The sequence below is a fragment of the Aspergillus oryzae genome, chromosome 1 (assembly GCF_000184455.2).
Source record: "Aspergillus oryzae RIB40 DNA, chromosome 1".
Taxonomy (NCBI): domain Eukaryota; kingdom Fungi; phylum Ascomycota; class Eurotiomycetes; order Eurotiales; family Aspergillaceae; genus Aspergillus; species Aspergillus oryzae.
The window spans coordinates 6,262,655-6,277,060 of record NC_036435.1 but is presented as its reverse complement, the minus strand read 5'-3'; the positions used below and the strand labels follow the sequence as shown (position 1 = coordinate 6,277,060).

At 48.8% G+C, this 14,406-nt stretch overlaps 5 protein-coding genes across 5 annotated transcripts; 2 read left to right on the top strand and 3 right to left on the bottom strand.

The window, feature by feature from the left end:
• Positions 1 to 101: 101 nt before the first annotated feature.
• On the bottom strand, positions 102 to 2,108 carry AO090005000060 (uncharacterized protein; the record flags this gene model as incomplete). Its single annotated transcript, XM_023234285.1, has 7 exons — positions 102 to 581; positions 641 to 970; positions 1,026 to 1,426; positions 1,488 to 1,570; positions 1,624 to 1,713; positions 1,857 to 1,927; positions 1,986 to 2,108. The coding sequence occupies 7 exons, from the start codon at positions 2,106 to 2,108 to the stop codon at positions 102 to 104; spliced, it is 1,578 nt and encodes a 525-aa protein (XP_023088794.1).
• An 811-nt stretch (positions 2,109 to 2,919) lies between these two features.
• Positions 2,920 to 3,782, bottom strand: AO090005000061 (uncharacterized protein; the record flags this gene model as incomplete). The annotated part of the gene is made up of 2 exons (XM_001817130.3): positions 2,920 to 3,373; positions 3,430 to 3,782. 2 exons carry the CDS (start codon positions 3,780 to 3,782, stop codon positions 2,920 to 2,922), a joined length of 807 nt encoding a protein of 268 aa, XP_001817182.3.
• Positions 3,783 to 5,229: 1,447 nt separating this feature from the next.
• On the top strand, positions 5,230 to 6,738 carry AO090005000062 (uncharacterized protein; the record flags this gene model as incomplete). Its single annotated transcript, XM_001817131.1, has 1 exon — positions 5,230 to 6,738. One exon carries the CDS (start codon positions 5,230 to 5,232, stop codon positions 6,736 to 6,738), a length of 1,509 nt encoding a protein of 502 aa, XP_001817183.1.
• A 1,151-nt stretch (positions 6,739 to 7,889) lies between these two features.
• On the top strand, positions 7,890 to 11,057 carry AO090005000063 (putative UDP-glucose,sterol transferase; the record flags this gene model as incomplete). Its single annotated transcript, XM_023234284.1, has 7 exons — positions 7,890 to 8,046; positions 8,106 to 8,727; positions 8,776 to 9,012; positions 9,060 to 9,827; positions 10,175 to 10,589; positions 10,642 to 10,780; positions 10,840 to 11,057. 7 exons carry the CDS (start codon positions 7,890 to 7,892, stop codon positions 11,055 to 11,057), a joined length of 2,556 nt encoding a protein of 851 aa, XP_023088795.1.
• A 111-nt stretch (positions 11,058 to 11,168) lies between these two features.
• AO090005000064 (glycoside hydrolase family 43 protein) lies at positions 11,169 to 12,191 on the bottom strand (the record flags this gene model as incomplete). Its single annotated transcript, XM_001817133.3, has 2 exons — positions 11,169 to 11,846; positions 11,901 to 12,191. The coding sequence occupies 2 exons, from the start codon at positions 12,189 to 12,191 to the stop codon at positions 11,169 to 11,171; spliced, it is 969 nt and encodes a 322-aa protein (XP_001817185.1).
• Between the last annotated feature and the right edge of the window lie 2,215 nt (positions 12,192 to 14,406).

Here is a 14,406-nt window from a genome sequence, read left to right as displayed (position 1 = left end):
AAAGCATACGATGACATTCACTGACAGCTAGTTGTAGAATGACTGCTGTTCGAGCCGAGTCAAAATCCTCGCGTCTTTTCCAATGTCCTCCAAAGAAATCATCAAGATATCTCTATAAGAGGGCCAGTGTACACCTTCTTTGCTCGGACAAAGTAGTAGACGAGACTAAGTATAATAACCCCCATCGTGCCAACAATACTATAGTTCATCGTCTGTGTATTGACATCCTTCGTTGTAGGCCAGAAGCCAAAGAACGTAGCGATTGTCATGTAGGCCAAGGAGAAGACATTAATGGTTATACCCAAAATGCCGGGAACACGGAATGGCCCCCAGACCAACCTAGCCCCTGCCGTGTTGATCATCGTCTGCTCGCCAGCGGTCGCATGCCCAATCCCACCGGTACAACGGCGGTAGAGCAAGAGTCCTCCAGCAGTCATATATGATAGGTAAAGACCCGAAATCGACATGGATACCAAGCTGTTGAACGCCACGTCTGAGCCGATCGTGATGAGATTCAAAAGGCACCCGACAACGGCCGTAAGGAGGACTGCATATGTTGGGATGGATGTACGTTCCGTTACCTATCGAGGTCTTAGTTTCCGTACATAGGTCAATCCTATGATTAAGGACAGCTACATACCTTACTCCACATCCGCCATCCAGGAATCCCTCGATCGCGAGAGAAGGACCAAAATTGCCGTGATGCAGCTGTTAAGGTGCCAATTGTATTACAACTACCCAGAGACATTACCAGGGCGCCTGCAATTGCTGTGCCGGATACGGATCCTGTTGCCTGCAGGAAGATGGCAAAGAAAGGTACACCTGTCGGGGATTTAAGCGCAGTTTGAATATCACCGAGACAGAAATACAAGGCGATCATCATTCCAAATCCCATGGACCCATTGATTAACACTGTCAGCATCAGAGACAGCGGAACAGCGGTTGTTGCATTGGTCATCTCTTCGACTATCTATGGCTCGACTGTTAGCAGATCGTTTGCCTTTAAATAGCCCCAGTTGACATACATGGACCGCAGCATCACCGCCAGCGAAAGCAAAAACAGGGCCAGTCAACCCGACAAAGACTGACAGCGCCTTCGAAGGCCAATTGCCCTCGTTGATGAAATAGGTAAATACTTCTTCGGCGGACGATTTGTGATCTGCCATGTACGTCAAGGGAACTAGGACGGCGAAAAACCCCAGGACATGGAAGATTAGAACGGTGCCCTCAAAACGTGGTAGAAACTTTCCGCCGACAATATTGATGATCGCGGATAGTACAGAGAGTCCCCATGCATATAGGGCTTTTCGCCATGGGTGAGGGACGTAGTCCGACCTGGTAAGGATAATAAGGGCTTGGACCATGTTTCCATTCAGATACAGTGCGGATGCGAATGTGGCTTGCCATCCGATCACGGTAAGCCAACCTATCCTTATCGTAAACATCCCAGCTCTTAACAGCACTTAAGTTCCCTGATGGGGACGTACCCGTCATGTAGCTAGCCAGCTTCATTGCCGATGGAGGCGCCAGCATCGAGCACCAATGATACTGCCCGCCGGACGTAGGAGCCCTGTCGCTCATCTATCAGCACACTTCAGGTGCACAACCCTAGTGGAAGCTTACATCGACACAAGCTCAGATATGACGACAAAGGTGGCGGCGATACCAGCCCAGACGAAAAGATAACCATAGACAGAACCAGCCGGGCCACCACTGGGTCTAGGTCAGTAATCGATTCAACACACGTTGATGCAGCGGAGGCAAGATACTTTTGAAAGGATTGCAGAAACAATCTGTTGGAAGAGCCCTAACTTTAGCCACGAGGTCAACACCGCGCAGGGTCTACAATGGCTTACATGATATACCCCTCCCATGTGACCAACAGCGTGCAGCTAAATCCCACCATGGACATCAACCCAAAGTTTCTCTATTAATTGATGACTTTAGCACGTCTGTTGTCGAAGGGGTATATAGAGGCACCTCACCTTCAAGACAGGGCGCTTTCCCATGCGAGTCAAATACAAGTCGTCCTTGTCTCGGTAGATTGGTTGTCCCTCCATCTCGCTCAGCACAGGAGGCGCCATTTGCTTCAGTTCGTGCATGGACATGTTGGAGAATTCGACTGTATAGTCACAATCGATACACACATACGAGCACACAGGGAAACTCAGCAGTCAATCATGGAACTCTTCCACAGAAAGACTTGCGGAGAAAGAGAAAATATTTGGGGGGAGGCAGGAATGGAGACCTAGAGATTTACAACTGCTGTGGCCTAGCCTGCACGTAGCCAGTCCATCGGAGGACAAGGGTCTCTGATTTCTTTCCGTGAGCCCTGCTGTACAACCAGAAATTACACCATATTCCAAGTCGAGGAAAGTCTGCGAATGAAATGGCATGCCTCACGAGCTAATCAGCTAAGATTGAGCACCTGTGGAGGCGAGAACGCAACCTAACAAGGGTCCAATGGAGAACAAGCCCAATTAGAGTCCGAGATCGCGTTTGTTGCCTCGGTCGCAGGAGGGTCAGGATGCGTCGGGTGTGGAAATCAGTGGACTGGATCCGCTTTTGACGGGTTGATAACCATGTCTCCATTGCGGGTGTGCCCTCCCGCCGGACAGGGAATAACCGGTCTAGTTTCCTACACCCTATAATGATCTACAGTTATTCCTACTATAAAGGGGCAAAGAAGCATCACTAGGAAAATTAGCGACAGGACGGTACAGGCAAAAAGGAAAGAGAAAAAGCAAAAAGGGGGTGAAACAGAGAAAAGGTGAAGAAGGGCCATACGACGCAAACGATTGGGAGCATTTGAATGGGATAGTTTGAGACTATAACAATTTGCATATTTATCAATAATGGGTTCGAACTACTTAAGTAACACAAACACAGAAAAGAATAGAAAAGAGAGTCTCCGCTTCACTAGAGAACCACCGGCGATGTATTTTTTACAGACTCTGTCACAGTCCATGTGCGGATCTCATGGATAATATGAGCCTGGCTAGACTGGCTTCCGGCATCCCAATCTCGTTTTGATGGCGAGGCAGTCACTGCTGTTTGATAAGAGCTGTTAAATGGAGAAATAGTCCCCAGTTCATGCTGCTGATGGAAAAGATCCTCCTGTTTTCGTGGTCGTGCCAGGAGTTCATCGTGCCTCACGCCAGAAGAACCGTGACGCGGCCTTCCATCAACGTAGAAGCCGAATGAGCGAAGACTCTCTATGAACGGTTTCATTTGAGGTGAACAGCAGGTGATAAGACCCAAACACTGAGCGACTTGTGTAGATATTGTAAACAGCGAGGTATCGAACGTCGGATCAGGAGATTCAACCACTTGGTTGGCATAGAAAGCCTGACAAGCACTGGCAGCGATCACGCTGGGTGAATCCATCAGCGATAAATGAAGATATCGAGAGAGTATTGGTCCGCTTACCAGGTACGCAGTCCAAAAATAACCGTCAATATTAGCTTCCTCTTCAAGCGCATCTGAAGCCGCACCACGATAAAGATTCTATGAGCCATCACCCCGGAGTCGGTCACAATATTCATCACACACATATAGGTCCACCATCTTTCATGTTGAATGCATTGACCGTGGAGATAGTCCCACGGGCGAGGCAATCCGCACTGGAAGACAGCAGTGAGAATACCAATACCAGCCCATAGAATAGTCAAAAGTTCCAGACCAGCAGTGATAAGGCGATCGGGATTGAATAACGGTGTCACGTCTCGGATAAAGTAGATGACCGATAGTTTAGAGAAACACATGCTGGATATGAAGAGCATGGTCGCAGCATATTGAGACTAGTTGACCATGAACAGCTTATCGAAAGCATGTTTGCAGGAGCTCACCTTCATGATGTTTTGCAGGCTCATCTCGGAAAGTGACTGATAGTGGTTACCATAGCCATTCGCGATGGCTATAGAAACAGCTATCGATTGCGCGACACAGAGAGTCTGGGAAGGCTTCGTCACTATTGTGCAGTCGTGAAACTGTCAATGAGAGCTGGTGATCTTACCATTGATACAATGCAGAGGTAATCGTCCGCCGTCCACCGTCGGATGATCCAATATTTGGTTCCAAGCCGAGCAAAAACTACAAGAATAGCCGTGATCATCAACAGCCACGTCAGGACACTGACCATGGGTTGCCAGCTGCCCGGTTCAAACTTGCTCATTGCATGGGTTGAGTGAGAAACTGGGTGGTGACCTTCAACCGATCTTTATCCACTGCCATCGCTAACTAGAGCATTGTTGCCTGGGCTTTGTAGTATCGCACCATGAGTCTTACGGGTACCCGAGGGACTGGAACACTACCTTTACAATCTTTTGAATGGAAATAATCTTGGGGAGAAAGAATTCTTTGTCACGAATCTCGCAGGGATTCCATTTTCCAGATACAATCAATCTCTCACCCTTTTGCTAGCCTTGACCGTATGGACCGCTTTGAAGTCATTTTCTCTATGTCCGTAATCATACCTTGGACGCTACGAAACATATTATAGGATAGTGGCCCCTGACCAAGTGCCACACTACCCTTGTTATAAACTCGGTTGACGCAAACCCCGATCCATGTCAATAGCAAAGGATGCTACTTTATCCACTCCTTCTCCCGCCCTATAGACAAGACAAATATACATCTCATATCCTTTCATGAGCAATTCATTGAGCCGGCGGTTTAGATTGCTTATGCTATGCTTATGCGTGCAAAATTCCCCATATAAGTCAATTTAAGAGAGGGCTCTGCGGGTTGCATTCTTACGGCCGAACGGTCAAGTGGGCTGTCGCCAAGTCGGACTTCGAATGCGCCGCGAGTGTGTTATATTAGCGCCTCTTTACAGGCAGCTGGACAAGGCTACCGAGAGCATCGGCAGAAGGCATCTTAAGCCGAGTAAATTAGTTATACTTTTTCATGTTTTGTGGCTTATCCCGGGAATAGTCAGGGCAAAATTAGATTCAAAGTCCGATTCCCGATAGTATTCAAAGTCCGACAACTCACTCGCGAAGAGAAGAAGAGAAACCGGAAATATGGCAAGAACAAGTAACTCCGGGCTCCGGGTGATTCCTAATTCAACAATCAGCTCGGGTAGGAGTTGGATGGCTTTTGGTATGATGGAGACCAGGGCTTCTATAAAGTGCCATGAAAGCTCGGGAGCTTTAGACAAAGATTCGACAACCTTGTGGTAAACAATTCAGCCATTCCTCGTTCCGTTTCACCTCCTATTGACACAAGATGACCTACACTACTCATGACGTGGTGATTGTGGGAGCTGGTCCAGTTGGACTCTTCCTCGCTTGCGAACTACGCCTTGCCGGTCTCTCCGTTCTGGTGGTCGAGAAACGAACAAATTCGGACGGCATGGCGGAAACGCGTGCCTTTGTGATGCATGGTCGATCTTTGGAAATCTTCGCCTCTCGCGGTCTGCTCGACTCTTTCATTGAAGCGGGTCAAAAGACCGACTGGTGGCATTACGGTGTTCTCGACACTCGTCTTGATTACAGTGTTTTCGGCCGTGAAACGGACCAGAACTACTTGTTACTCGTGCCTCAGTACAAAACCGAGATGATCTTATTTCAGCGCGCCGTGGATCTGGGTGCAGTGATTATCAAGGGTGTCCAGGTCGATTCAATAGACGAATCCGGGCCTTATGTCGTTGCGAGGGGTTTCTACTCCAATAACAAACCTTTCACTGCCAGCGGGAAATACCTCGTCGGTGCGGACGGTGTTCGCAGCACGATCCGCAAAATCGCCAACATCGAGTTCACTGGCAATCCACCTGTCAATACAGTCATGAGTGGCGAGGCTACACTAGGCACGGCCATGCCGAATCCCTACATTGTTCACAACGAGCACGGCCTAGTTATCGCCGCTGACCTGAGGGTCCCCAGCGGAAGAACCCGCCTAAATGTGTTCGCGAGTGATCGCGGCACGGTTCCTGAGTCAGTTGAAGTGACTCTTGAGGAGATGAATCAGAGCTTGCAGAAAATAACCGGCGTTGACTACAAGCTTTCTAACCCTTGCATGCTAAAGCGTTTCAGCAACGAACAACGGCTAGCGACAACGTATCGCCAAAATCGGATTTTCATCGTCGGAGATGCATGCCATAAACACCTCCCAGCCGGCGGCCAGGGCTTAAATGTCGGTCTCCAAGAAGCTCTGAATTTAGGATGGAAACTTGCGGCAGTCATCTCCAAGTCCGCCCCTGCTTCGTTACTCGATACGTACGAAGAAGAACGATGGCCAATTGCCAAGGCTGTTGTCCAAAACACAACTTCACAGTCACTCTTATTTTTTGCCTCGTCTGGCCCAGAATGGGCGGTTAGGGAAGCGATCGACAAGCTTCTGCGTGTACCAGAGGCCAACAAGCGTTTGGCTAGGGAGATCAGCGGATTTTCTGTTGCCTACCCCAAATCGCTGGATATGATACTTCCAGACGGATGGCGAGCCCTACCAGAGAACATTCAGGGAAAGCGTGCATTGAATGTAAAGATGAGATTACCAGATGGGATGGTAACCGAACTCCGTGATTACACCCAAGACGGACGATGGATCCAGTTGCACCTTCCTGGAAAGCATATCATTGAACTCCGGCCTCCTCCGGCATTTGGTAACTGGACGACGGTAGTGGAAGTTGTCGACATGCCAGATGAAGAAGAGAAGACGAGCTTGTATATGTGCGGAGTGAGAGAGATGCTGATCCGCCCGGATGGCTATTTGGCCTTTGGTCGAATGGACGACTAGGATTGGAATAGGGGGCAACTTCGCAGCCGTCGCGGAACCATATTTGAAGGGACAGGGAAAAGAAAAAGCTTTGTGTGTGTAAATCTATTTCTTATTTCTCATGAATTAGATTATCCTAGATAGTCTCCAATATAAATACTTGATTGGTTATTTTTCTCTGCTCCTGGTCTCTACAACCATGCTTGTACAACAATATAAAATTGTGATACCTGACTATAAAGAGACCTGAACATGCAAATCATAATTCTAGACAAACCTCCTTTTGAAGTGAGGTACCTGGGTCATGAATTAGAGCATTTCTCTTCGTTTGGCCAGACTTCCTCAACGGACACATTTAAACAGTGGTGACAAAGGCCGAAGACAACGCCGATAACACCGAGAATACCAAGTATGGCAATTTCGACCGACCTTTAGCAAGGGAAGTATCACTTCAAGCATCCTAGTAATTCTACGCACTCTACTCACACGATGAACTCTAATTACTTATGATATTGCTGTTTGACAAAAGTCAGACAGCACCGAAGAGCCCTCATCGCGTGACCGGGTGCTTCCGTGAACTCCGCGGATTGTCGGGTTTGCTGGTGGGCAATGGATGGATGAAAACATGGGAAGCGAGGTAGGCACGGAGGTGATTTGTAGTATTTCCGAGGATCTTTGAACTTTGAAATCACAATCTCAGGATACAGAGGGCGTGACCTGTACAAAGGACAGCCAGGAGGCAAATTTGGGTCTGAACCTCGGCATCACACACGAGCCAAGAATCGGGATCGGCCCGATAGGGCTGGCCAGGGACTGGACAGAAGCGACCGTGTCTAACACTCTCGACGATAAACTAGGGGTGAGTCAATCTGAGTAAGTAGCCTGAATGCGAGTCAATTTCCTAATGATTACAGCAGAAGAACTCATCAGTGGACCCCAACCGGTTCGGCAGGAAATAAGCAAAAGAGCGATTCGGGTCAACCGGTGATCTGCCGAAGCTAATTCATCGGACTGTGACATCATCGGTGGACTCCTTGGAAACTTTTCATCATCACTCAAACTTTCATGATGTCTTCAGACCTGGTTCCTCTTTTCTTCGCTATCACCATTATACTCACTATTCAGGGCGTGTAGACAGATGCACTCACAGAGGAACGGTATAGACCAGCACAATGGCAGCAGCAACAGCTTCACCGCACCGACCGCGTGAACATGGCCTAACAGCAGGAGATTGGCCAGATGAGCACCTCAGTCCCAGGCGTCGCTCGGTTGGTGGCGGCCATGCGCATCTTCGAGAACAGGGATTAGATACTGGTGTGCGGGTGATGGGTTTGTATTCCACTCCTTGTATGGACACTTATGATGTCACAGTATCTAATGATCAAAAGATGATGGACGACTGGATATCAAGTTTCGCGAACATAAGCCCTGGCTTCTCAACCTGATTAAGCATCTTGAACGGCAACCGAAGCCCTTGCCCGGAGAACGAAGACCGTCGGTTATGTCCATGGAAGGACAGGACAAGTTTCCCTTGCGTTTGAACATCGTTATCCACGTAGTGGGCTCTCGCGGTGATGTACAACCATTCGTTGCGTTGGGAAAAGAGCTACAGAAACATGGACACCGGGTTCGGCTGGCTACACATCTTGCGTTTCGTGAATATATCAATGAAACGGGACTGGAATTTTTCAGCATTGGAGGTGACCCCGCAGAGTTGATGGCGTTCATGGTAAATAACCCCGGTTTGATGCCGGATATGCGGACAATTCGCAGCGGTGCGATTCCCAAGCGCCGTCGTGAAATGAAGGCTATTTTCTCCGGGTGCTGGCGCTCATGCTTCGAGACTGGGGATGGGACGGGTATGCATCATATCAAGGAGGATCCATGGAGTGATGCTCCAGATTGCAATACCCAGCCATTTGTCGCGGACGTTATTATTGCGAATCCACCTAGCTTTGCGCATTTGAGTTGTGCAGAGAAACTAGGAATTCCGGTGAATATGATGTTTACGTGAGTTTGTCCCAGTTTGAGTGGAAGTCGCCGTTGCTAAGAGTGTAGGATGCCATGGTCGGCGACGCAGTCATTTCCACACCCATTGGCCAATATCCGAGCGCGTAATACAAAGCCATCCGTTGCGAATTTCGCATCATATGCTATTGTGGAGGTGATGTTATGGGAAGGTCTTGGAGACCTTATAAATCGGTTTCGCAAGAGGGAGCTGGGCTTGGATCCCTTGGACGCCATCCGGGCACCCAGTATCGCACATCGGTTGCAAATACCATATACGTACCTTTGGTATGTTAGGCTTCTGCAAATTTCCAGCCAGTGACTAATGATCCTAGGTCTCCATCTCTCCTCCCCAAACCTCAGGACTGGGGAGACAACATCGATGTCTGCGGGTTTCAGTTCCTTGAGAGCGACACGAACTACAAGCCACCCGACGATCTCGATGCATTTCTCAAAGCTGGTGACCCCCCGGTGTATATCGGGTTTGGTTCCATTGTAGTCGACAATCCTGCGAAGTTGACAGAAATTGTGTTCGAGGCCATTCGCCTTACAGGAAAGCGAGCACTGGTGTCTAAGGGATGGGGCAATATCGGAGAAGGAAGAGCTGAAGTTCCCAAGGATGTCATGCTCTTGGGGAAGGTTCCGCACGACTGGCTCTTCCAGCATGTTTCATGTGTCGTTCACCATGGTGGTGCAGGCACCACTGCTGCCGGGCTGGTCCTGGGTCGTCCAACGGTAATTGTGCCCTTTTTCGGCGATCAGCCATTCTGGGGATCGATCGTGGCACGCGCAGGTGCTGGGCCACAACCCGTGCCATATAAACAATTGACCGCGGAGAAACTAGCAGAAGCGATCAACAAAGCTCTAGAGCCGTCTACACTAGAAAAGGCCGAGGAGATAGGCAAAGGTATGCGGACAGAAAGGGGCGTGCAAAATGCCGTATGCAGTTTTCATCAACATCTGGATTTGCGTAGCCTGCGGTGCGCTATATGTCCTACGCGTCCGGCGGTATGGTGGCATAAACATCTGCACATCAAATTGAGTGCCTTTGCGGCAGCGGTTCTAGTAGAGGCTGGGATTGTGGATCCGCATCACTTTGAATTGTGAGATCCCCCTTTCCCCAGAACAAAGCGTTATGTGGCTGTTTACTCATACTATCTAGGTACCGCTCCAAGCAGTACGACACGAACCGTGATCCGCGAGGGCCGCTTTCCGCCGGTGCTGAGGTGCTTTACGGGGTTGTCAGTGATTTCATCAGTGGCCTTGCCACTGTGCCTACGGACCTGGCTGGGATGCTTTCGAAGGAAAATCGCAAAAGAAAGCGTCACCATCATCATAGCCACCATATCGGTAATCGAGACTGGGTAAGGTCACACTTATCGGCAGGCCTGGAGCAGGCGAAAGAAAAAGAAAGGGAGCGATCATCCAACGAGCATACCAATGGTCCTAGTCGTCAAGACAGACCTGAGGGCGATAATAGATCATCCATATCAGAATCCGACATTGACTCCGAGAGTGACAGTGACTACGCTTCAGCCGAGGAAGAACAGTCGGACAGCAGTAGCACAAATACGGTTGTTGATGACTCCGATGAGGCTGCGAATGAACTAGACCTTGAGCGCACACTGACCCGAAAACGAGCTAAAGAACAGAAGACTGGGGCGCAAGAGATTCTAGCAGAAACAGGCTACCATACCTCTAAGTTCGCCAAGCAAGTGCTTAATTTTGCGATCATGCTACCCACCGATTTGACCCTTAGCTTAGCCAAGGGTTTCCATAACGCGCCAAAATTGTATCATGACACCACGGTACAAAGGATTCCGAGAGTCCGCAATGTGAAAAGTGGCTTTCGAGCAGCTGGGACAGTGAGTGGTTGTCTGTTTGCGACCCTCAGAGAGAGATGCTGACAGGTGCAAGGAATTCACAGAAGGATTCTACTACGGCATTACCGGCCTTCTTACGCAGCCTGCTCGGGGTTTTCAGAAGTCCGGTGGTAGGGGCTTGGTAAAGGGAGTTGGAAAGGGGGTGGGTGGAGTGTTTTTTAAGCCAGCTGCAGGTATGCCTGTTTCGAATATATCTCATTTCTATTCCTAGGCTAATCTACCATCTCAATAGGCATCTGGGGACTAGCAGGCTTCCCGCTGGACGGACTGCACAAGAGCCTTCGCAATTCCCTAACGAAGAATAAGACGAAGTACATCCTACGGTCGCGACTAGAACAAGGTATCCAGGAGATGTGTGCCGCATCAATGGAGGAGAGAGCCATTGTGATGAAGAAATGGCGTGAGCTGGAAAAGAACCATCCTCAGAATCAAAATGGTCACGCTCATTAGCAACCCGCAGATACCCCTGATATTGTAATTATACCATGTATGTATATTAAAGATGACATTAGTACAAAATAATACATTCAATACAAGAACAGGATCCTGATACTCCTACACTCACTGGATGGAGATCTTTCCTCCATCAATCTTGACGTTAGCCGCCCACATCCCACGACCCTTGGCCATGTTCTTCCCATTGTTAAAAGCATGGAACACAATAGCACTTCCATCCTCGCGGAAATCAGAACCACCGGGACCTCCAAGCGCTCCGACATTACTGCTATCCCCAGAAACCAGCAACGGCGCATCTGGAGCCGACGCCTTGGTGTACGGACCAGTGACGGCCGACGCGACGGCATAGCTAACGTCATAATTGAGGGAGTTGTACCAATTGGACGAGAATGACAGGTAATACTGGCCACCACTCTTCACGAGACTAGGTGCTTCAACCAGGGGCCCGTCGGCATCGTCGCGATCAATCAATTGCTTGGCCTCTCCGTCAGGAGTCACAGCATCCGACTTCAGCTTCTGCAACATAATAGGCGTGGGGTGGTATCCGCTGCCCTCCTCATTAAGGCTGTTACCGTCGACCTTATAAACAACGTAGTATGTACCATCATCGTCCTTGAAGCCCGCAGCATCGATGGCGCCACCTTTGCTCTTATCACAGGCAAGTACATCTTGCTCCGGCGAGTAGGGACCGGTAACTGAGGAAGAGGTTGCGGCGCCAATGCAGTGCTTACTGCCTGTTCCGCTGGTGGCAGCGGAATAGTAGATAACGAATTTCCCGTCATTCTGTCATTCTTAGCCGGAGTTCCTACTCTACGTGGAAGATATTCATAGACTCACCCGTTGGATAACATCTGGAGCCCAGACCTTCGGATGGCTACCATTTACCCAGCTAGGGAAAGGACCCGGAAGCGCGTCCTGGCCATCCAAGACATTCCACGTTTTGAAATCTGCGGAATGAGCTATCTGAGTATTGACACCGTTTGCAGTCGTGGCAAAGGCGTAATATCCATCGCCGGTTTTGATGACGCTCGGGTCGGGAAAATCCGCGTCGATAGCTTTCCAGGGTTCGCCCAAGGCTGTCCCTAAGAAAAGCGATAGCGCGACTAGTTTCGATAATGAGGGTGTCATTGTGCTAAACATGTTCTGTGTTGTTGATTCTCATCGGTACATACGGGGGGCCTGTATGGGTTTTATATCAATCGAATAATATATTGGAGGATTCTGCCCTGCCCACTTGCGGTTGACCTGATTTGCTGAATCGGGAAATTGGCCGTGAGGATCAGCGCTTCTGCTGACTAGACGGGAATTGATCGGCATAACCAACACTGAAGTTAAATGCTGATTGAGTCTCGGCGCAGTAGGCTGTGCATGATGTAAACATTAACAGCCCCTAGTGGGGAGAATACGGGCTCTGCGGCTAGTTAGCGGCTTCAGATATCCAGAAATAGGTCAACCTTACAGCAATTGCAATGCAAATATTGGATCTGCACTGTTTTGATTAATGTCACTATTCAGAACTTATGATGCTGATCAATTCAGACTAGTCGAAGTCGCCCTCATCCGTCTGCCATTCCACATATCAGAAAAGTACTGTTCCAAGATAATTTACCTAGCTATTGCCTTTACTAAACTACGTAGACGAGGTAGATGTCTCTCATTTTTCATCTTCATGCCAGTTGATATACCCAGTAAAGTGCACATTTACCGAGAAATATGTTACTGAGGATGAATTGCAAGGTTCCCATTCATGCTATCTAGTCAGTAGGTCACACAAAATTAATAAAGAATAGTAGCCCGTCCCTCTTTATCTATCGTGAGCGATTCTCTATTTTGGCTGCTTCATACTCTAGTAAAATCTTTGGCAAAGTCGCTGTACATTTCCGGACAATTCAGAGAGCTGCCAAACAAAATGGGATCCGTGGACGAGGTCCTTAGGCTGCCCGACAATCAAGCCCTAGTACAGGTTGCATCATCCCTGGCTGGCACTCGAGGCTGTCAGCTAGATAATGACAGCTACCCATCACTGGACCAGGTTACATCATCTTCATAATCAGCTTTCCCGACAGGGATGAGCGATGGGCTGAGAGACTACCGTTGAACCAGGATGATTCCTTTTTCCAAATTTGTACTCGACAGATCCAACTTGCCCACAGATCCCCAAATGTTCCTGCTCCTCGGATACACGGGTATTTTGACTGCGGCTCTCACGGCTACAACCCTGTCGGTGTCGGTTACATGTTACTAGATTGGATTGAAGGGTCTCCCATGATGCCATGGGATCAGCTAACACCTGCGGCCCCATATCGGCAGAAGGTTTTGGACCAAATCGCCGATCTAATACTCATCATTATCCTTGAGTGTCCGCTAGATGACCAAACTCTGTTTTACGGTACGCCTGCTTCCAATCATATTACAGAGCCATCGTGACCTCAGTAGGGGTTCCCCACGGGACGCCAAAGCGTACACAGGTATCAACCAGCGTCTGGCCCACCGAGAGCGTGGACAGAGGTATACGTCGTACGCTTCGCCGGCATGACTATTCCACTGCCATCGACTATCTAATTCAACGGTCAATGATTCCTCTATATGTTGTTCCCGAGCACCAAAATAGTCCCTGGGTGTTTGTCCATGTGGATCTCCACAATGACAACATCATTATTGACGAGGAATATAACATAAAAGGGTTCGCTTAACCCCCAAACCGCTCTTCTTCCGATAACATCATACCTTATGCAATGCTAATCTCCCCCCAGTACCATTGATTGGGACTGTAACTTTCCCGTCCCACTCCCCACTCCAAAAAGCTGCAACCTTCCCAAAACTACTCGAAAATGTGACCGGAGCCGCACCTCCAGGCTTATCAAAGACCCACGCATATCTAGACTTTGCAGCCGATAAACGTTATTTCCTATCTATTCTCGCCGAAAAAGAAGAGAAGCGGACAAATGGAACAACAATCACGCAACTCATGGAAACTTCCAGCGAACGAAACTTTTTCGAAATGTCCCACCATCGTGTCCGCGTATACCGTGAATTTGTGAGCAGATTCTGCTTGCGTACAAGGGAGAATGTTTGTGCTGCATTGAAGGAGGTTGAGCGGTTTCTTGGTATCAATCCGATGTTCAGTGCGAGTGATGAGGCTATTGTGAGAATGGTGCAGATGCTAGAGGGACTCTTGCATTAGTGCGAATAGGCTGTACGATTTGATTACATCCCAAAGTCAAGTCAAGGGTAGCTCAGTTCATGGAAATTTACAAACAACGCTACAAGATCTTCCAATGAAGCAACAATGATGTACAGAGGGTGAATCATGCTATAATAATCAGCTAACAGGAGCCCCATA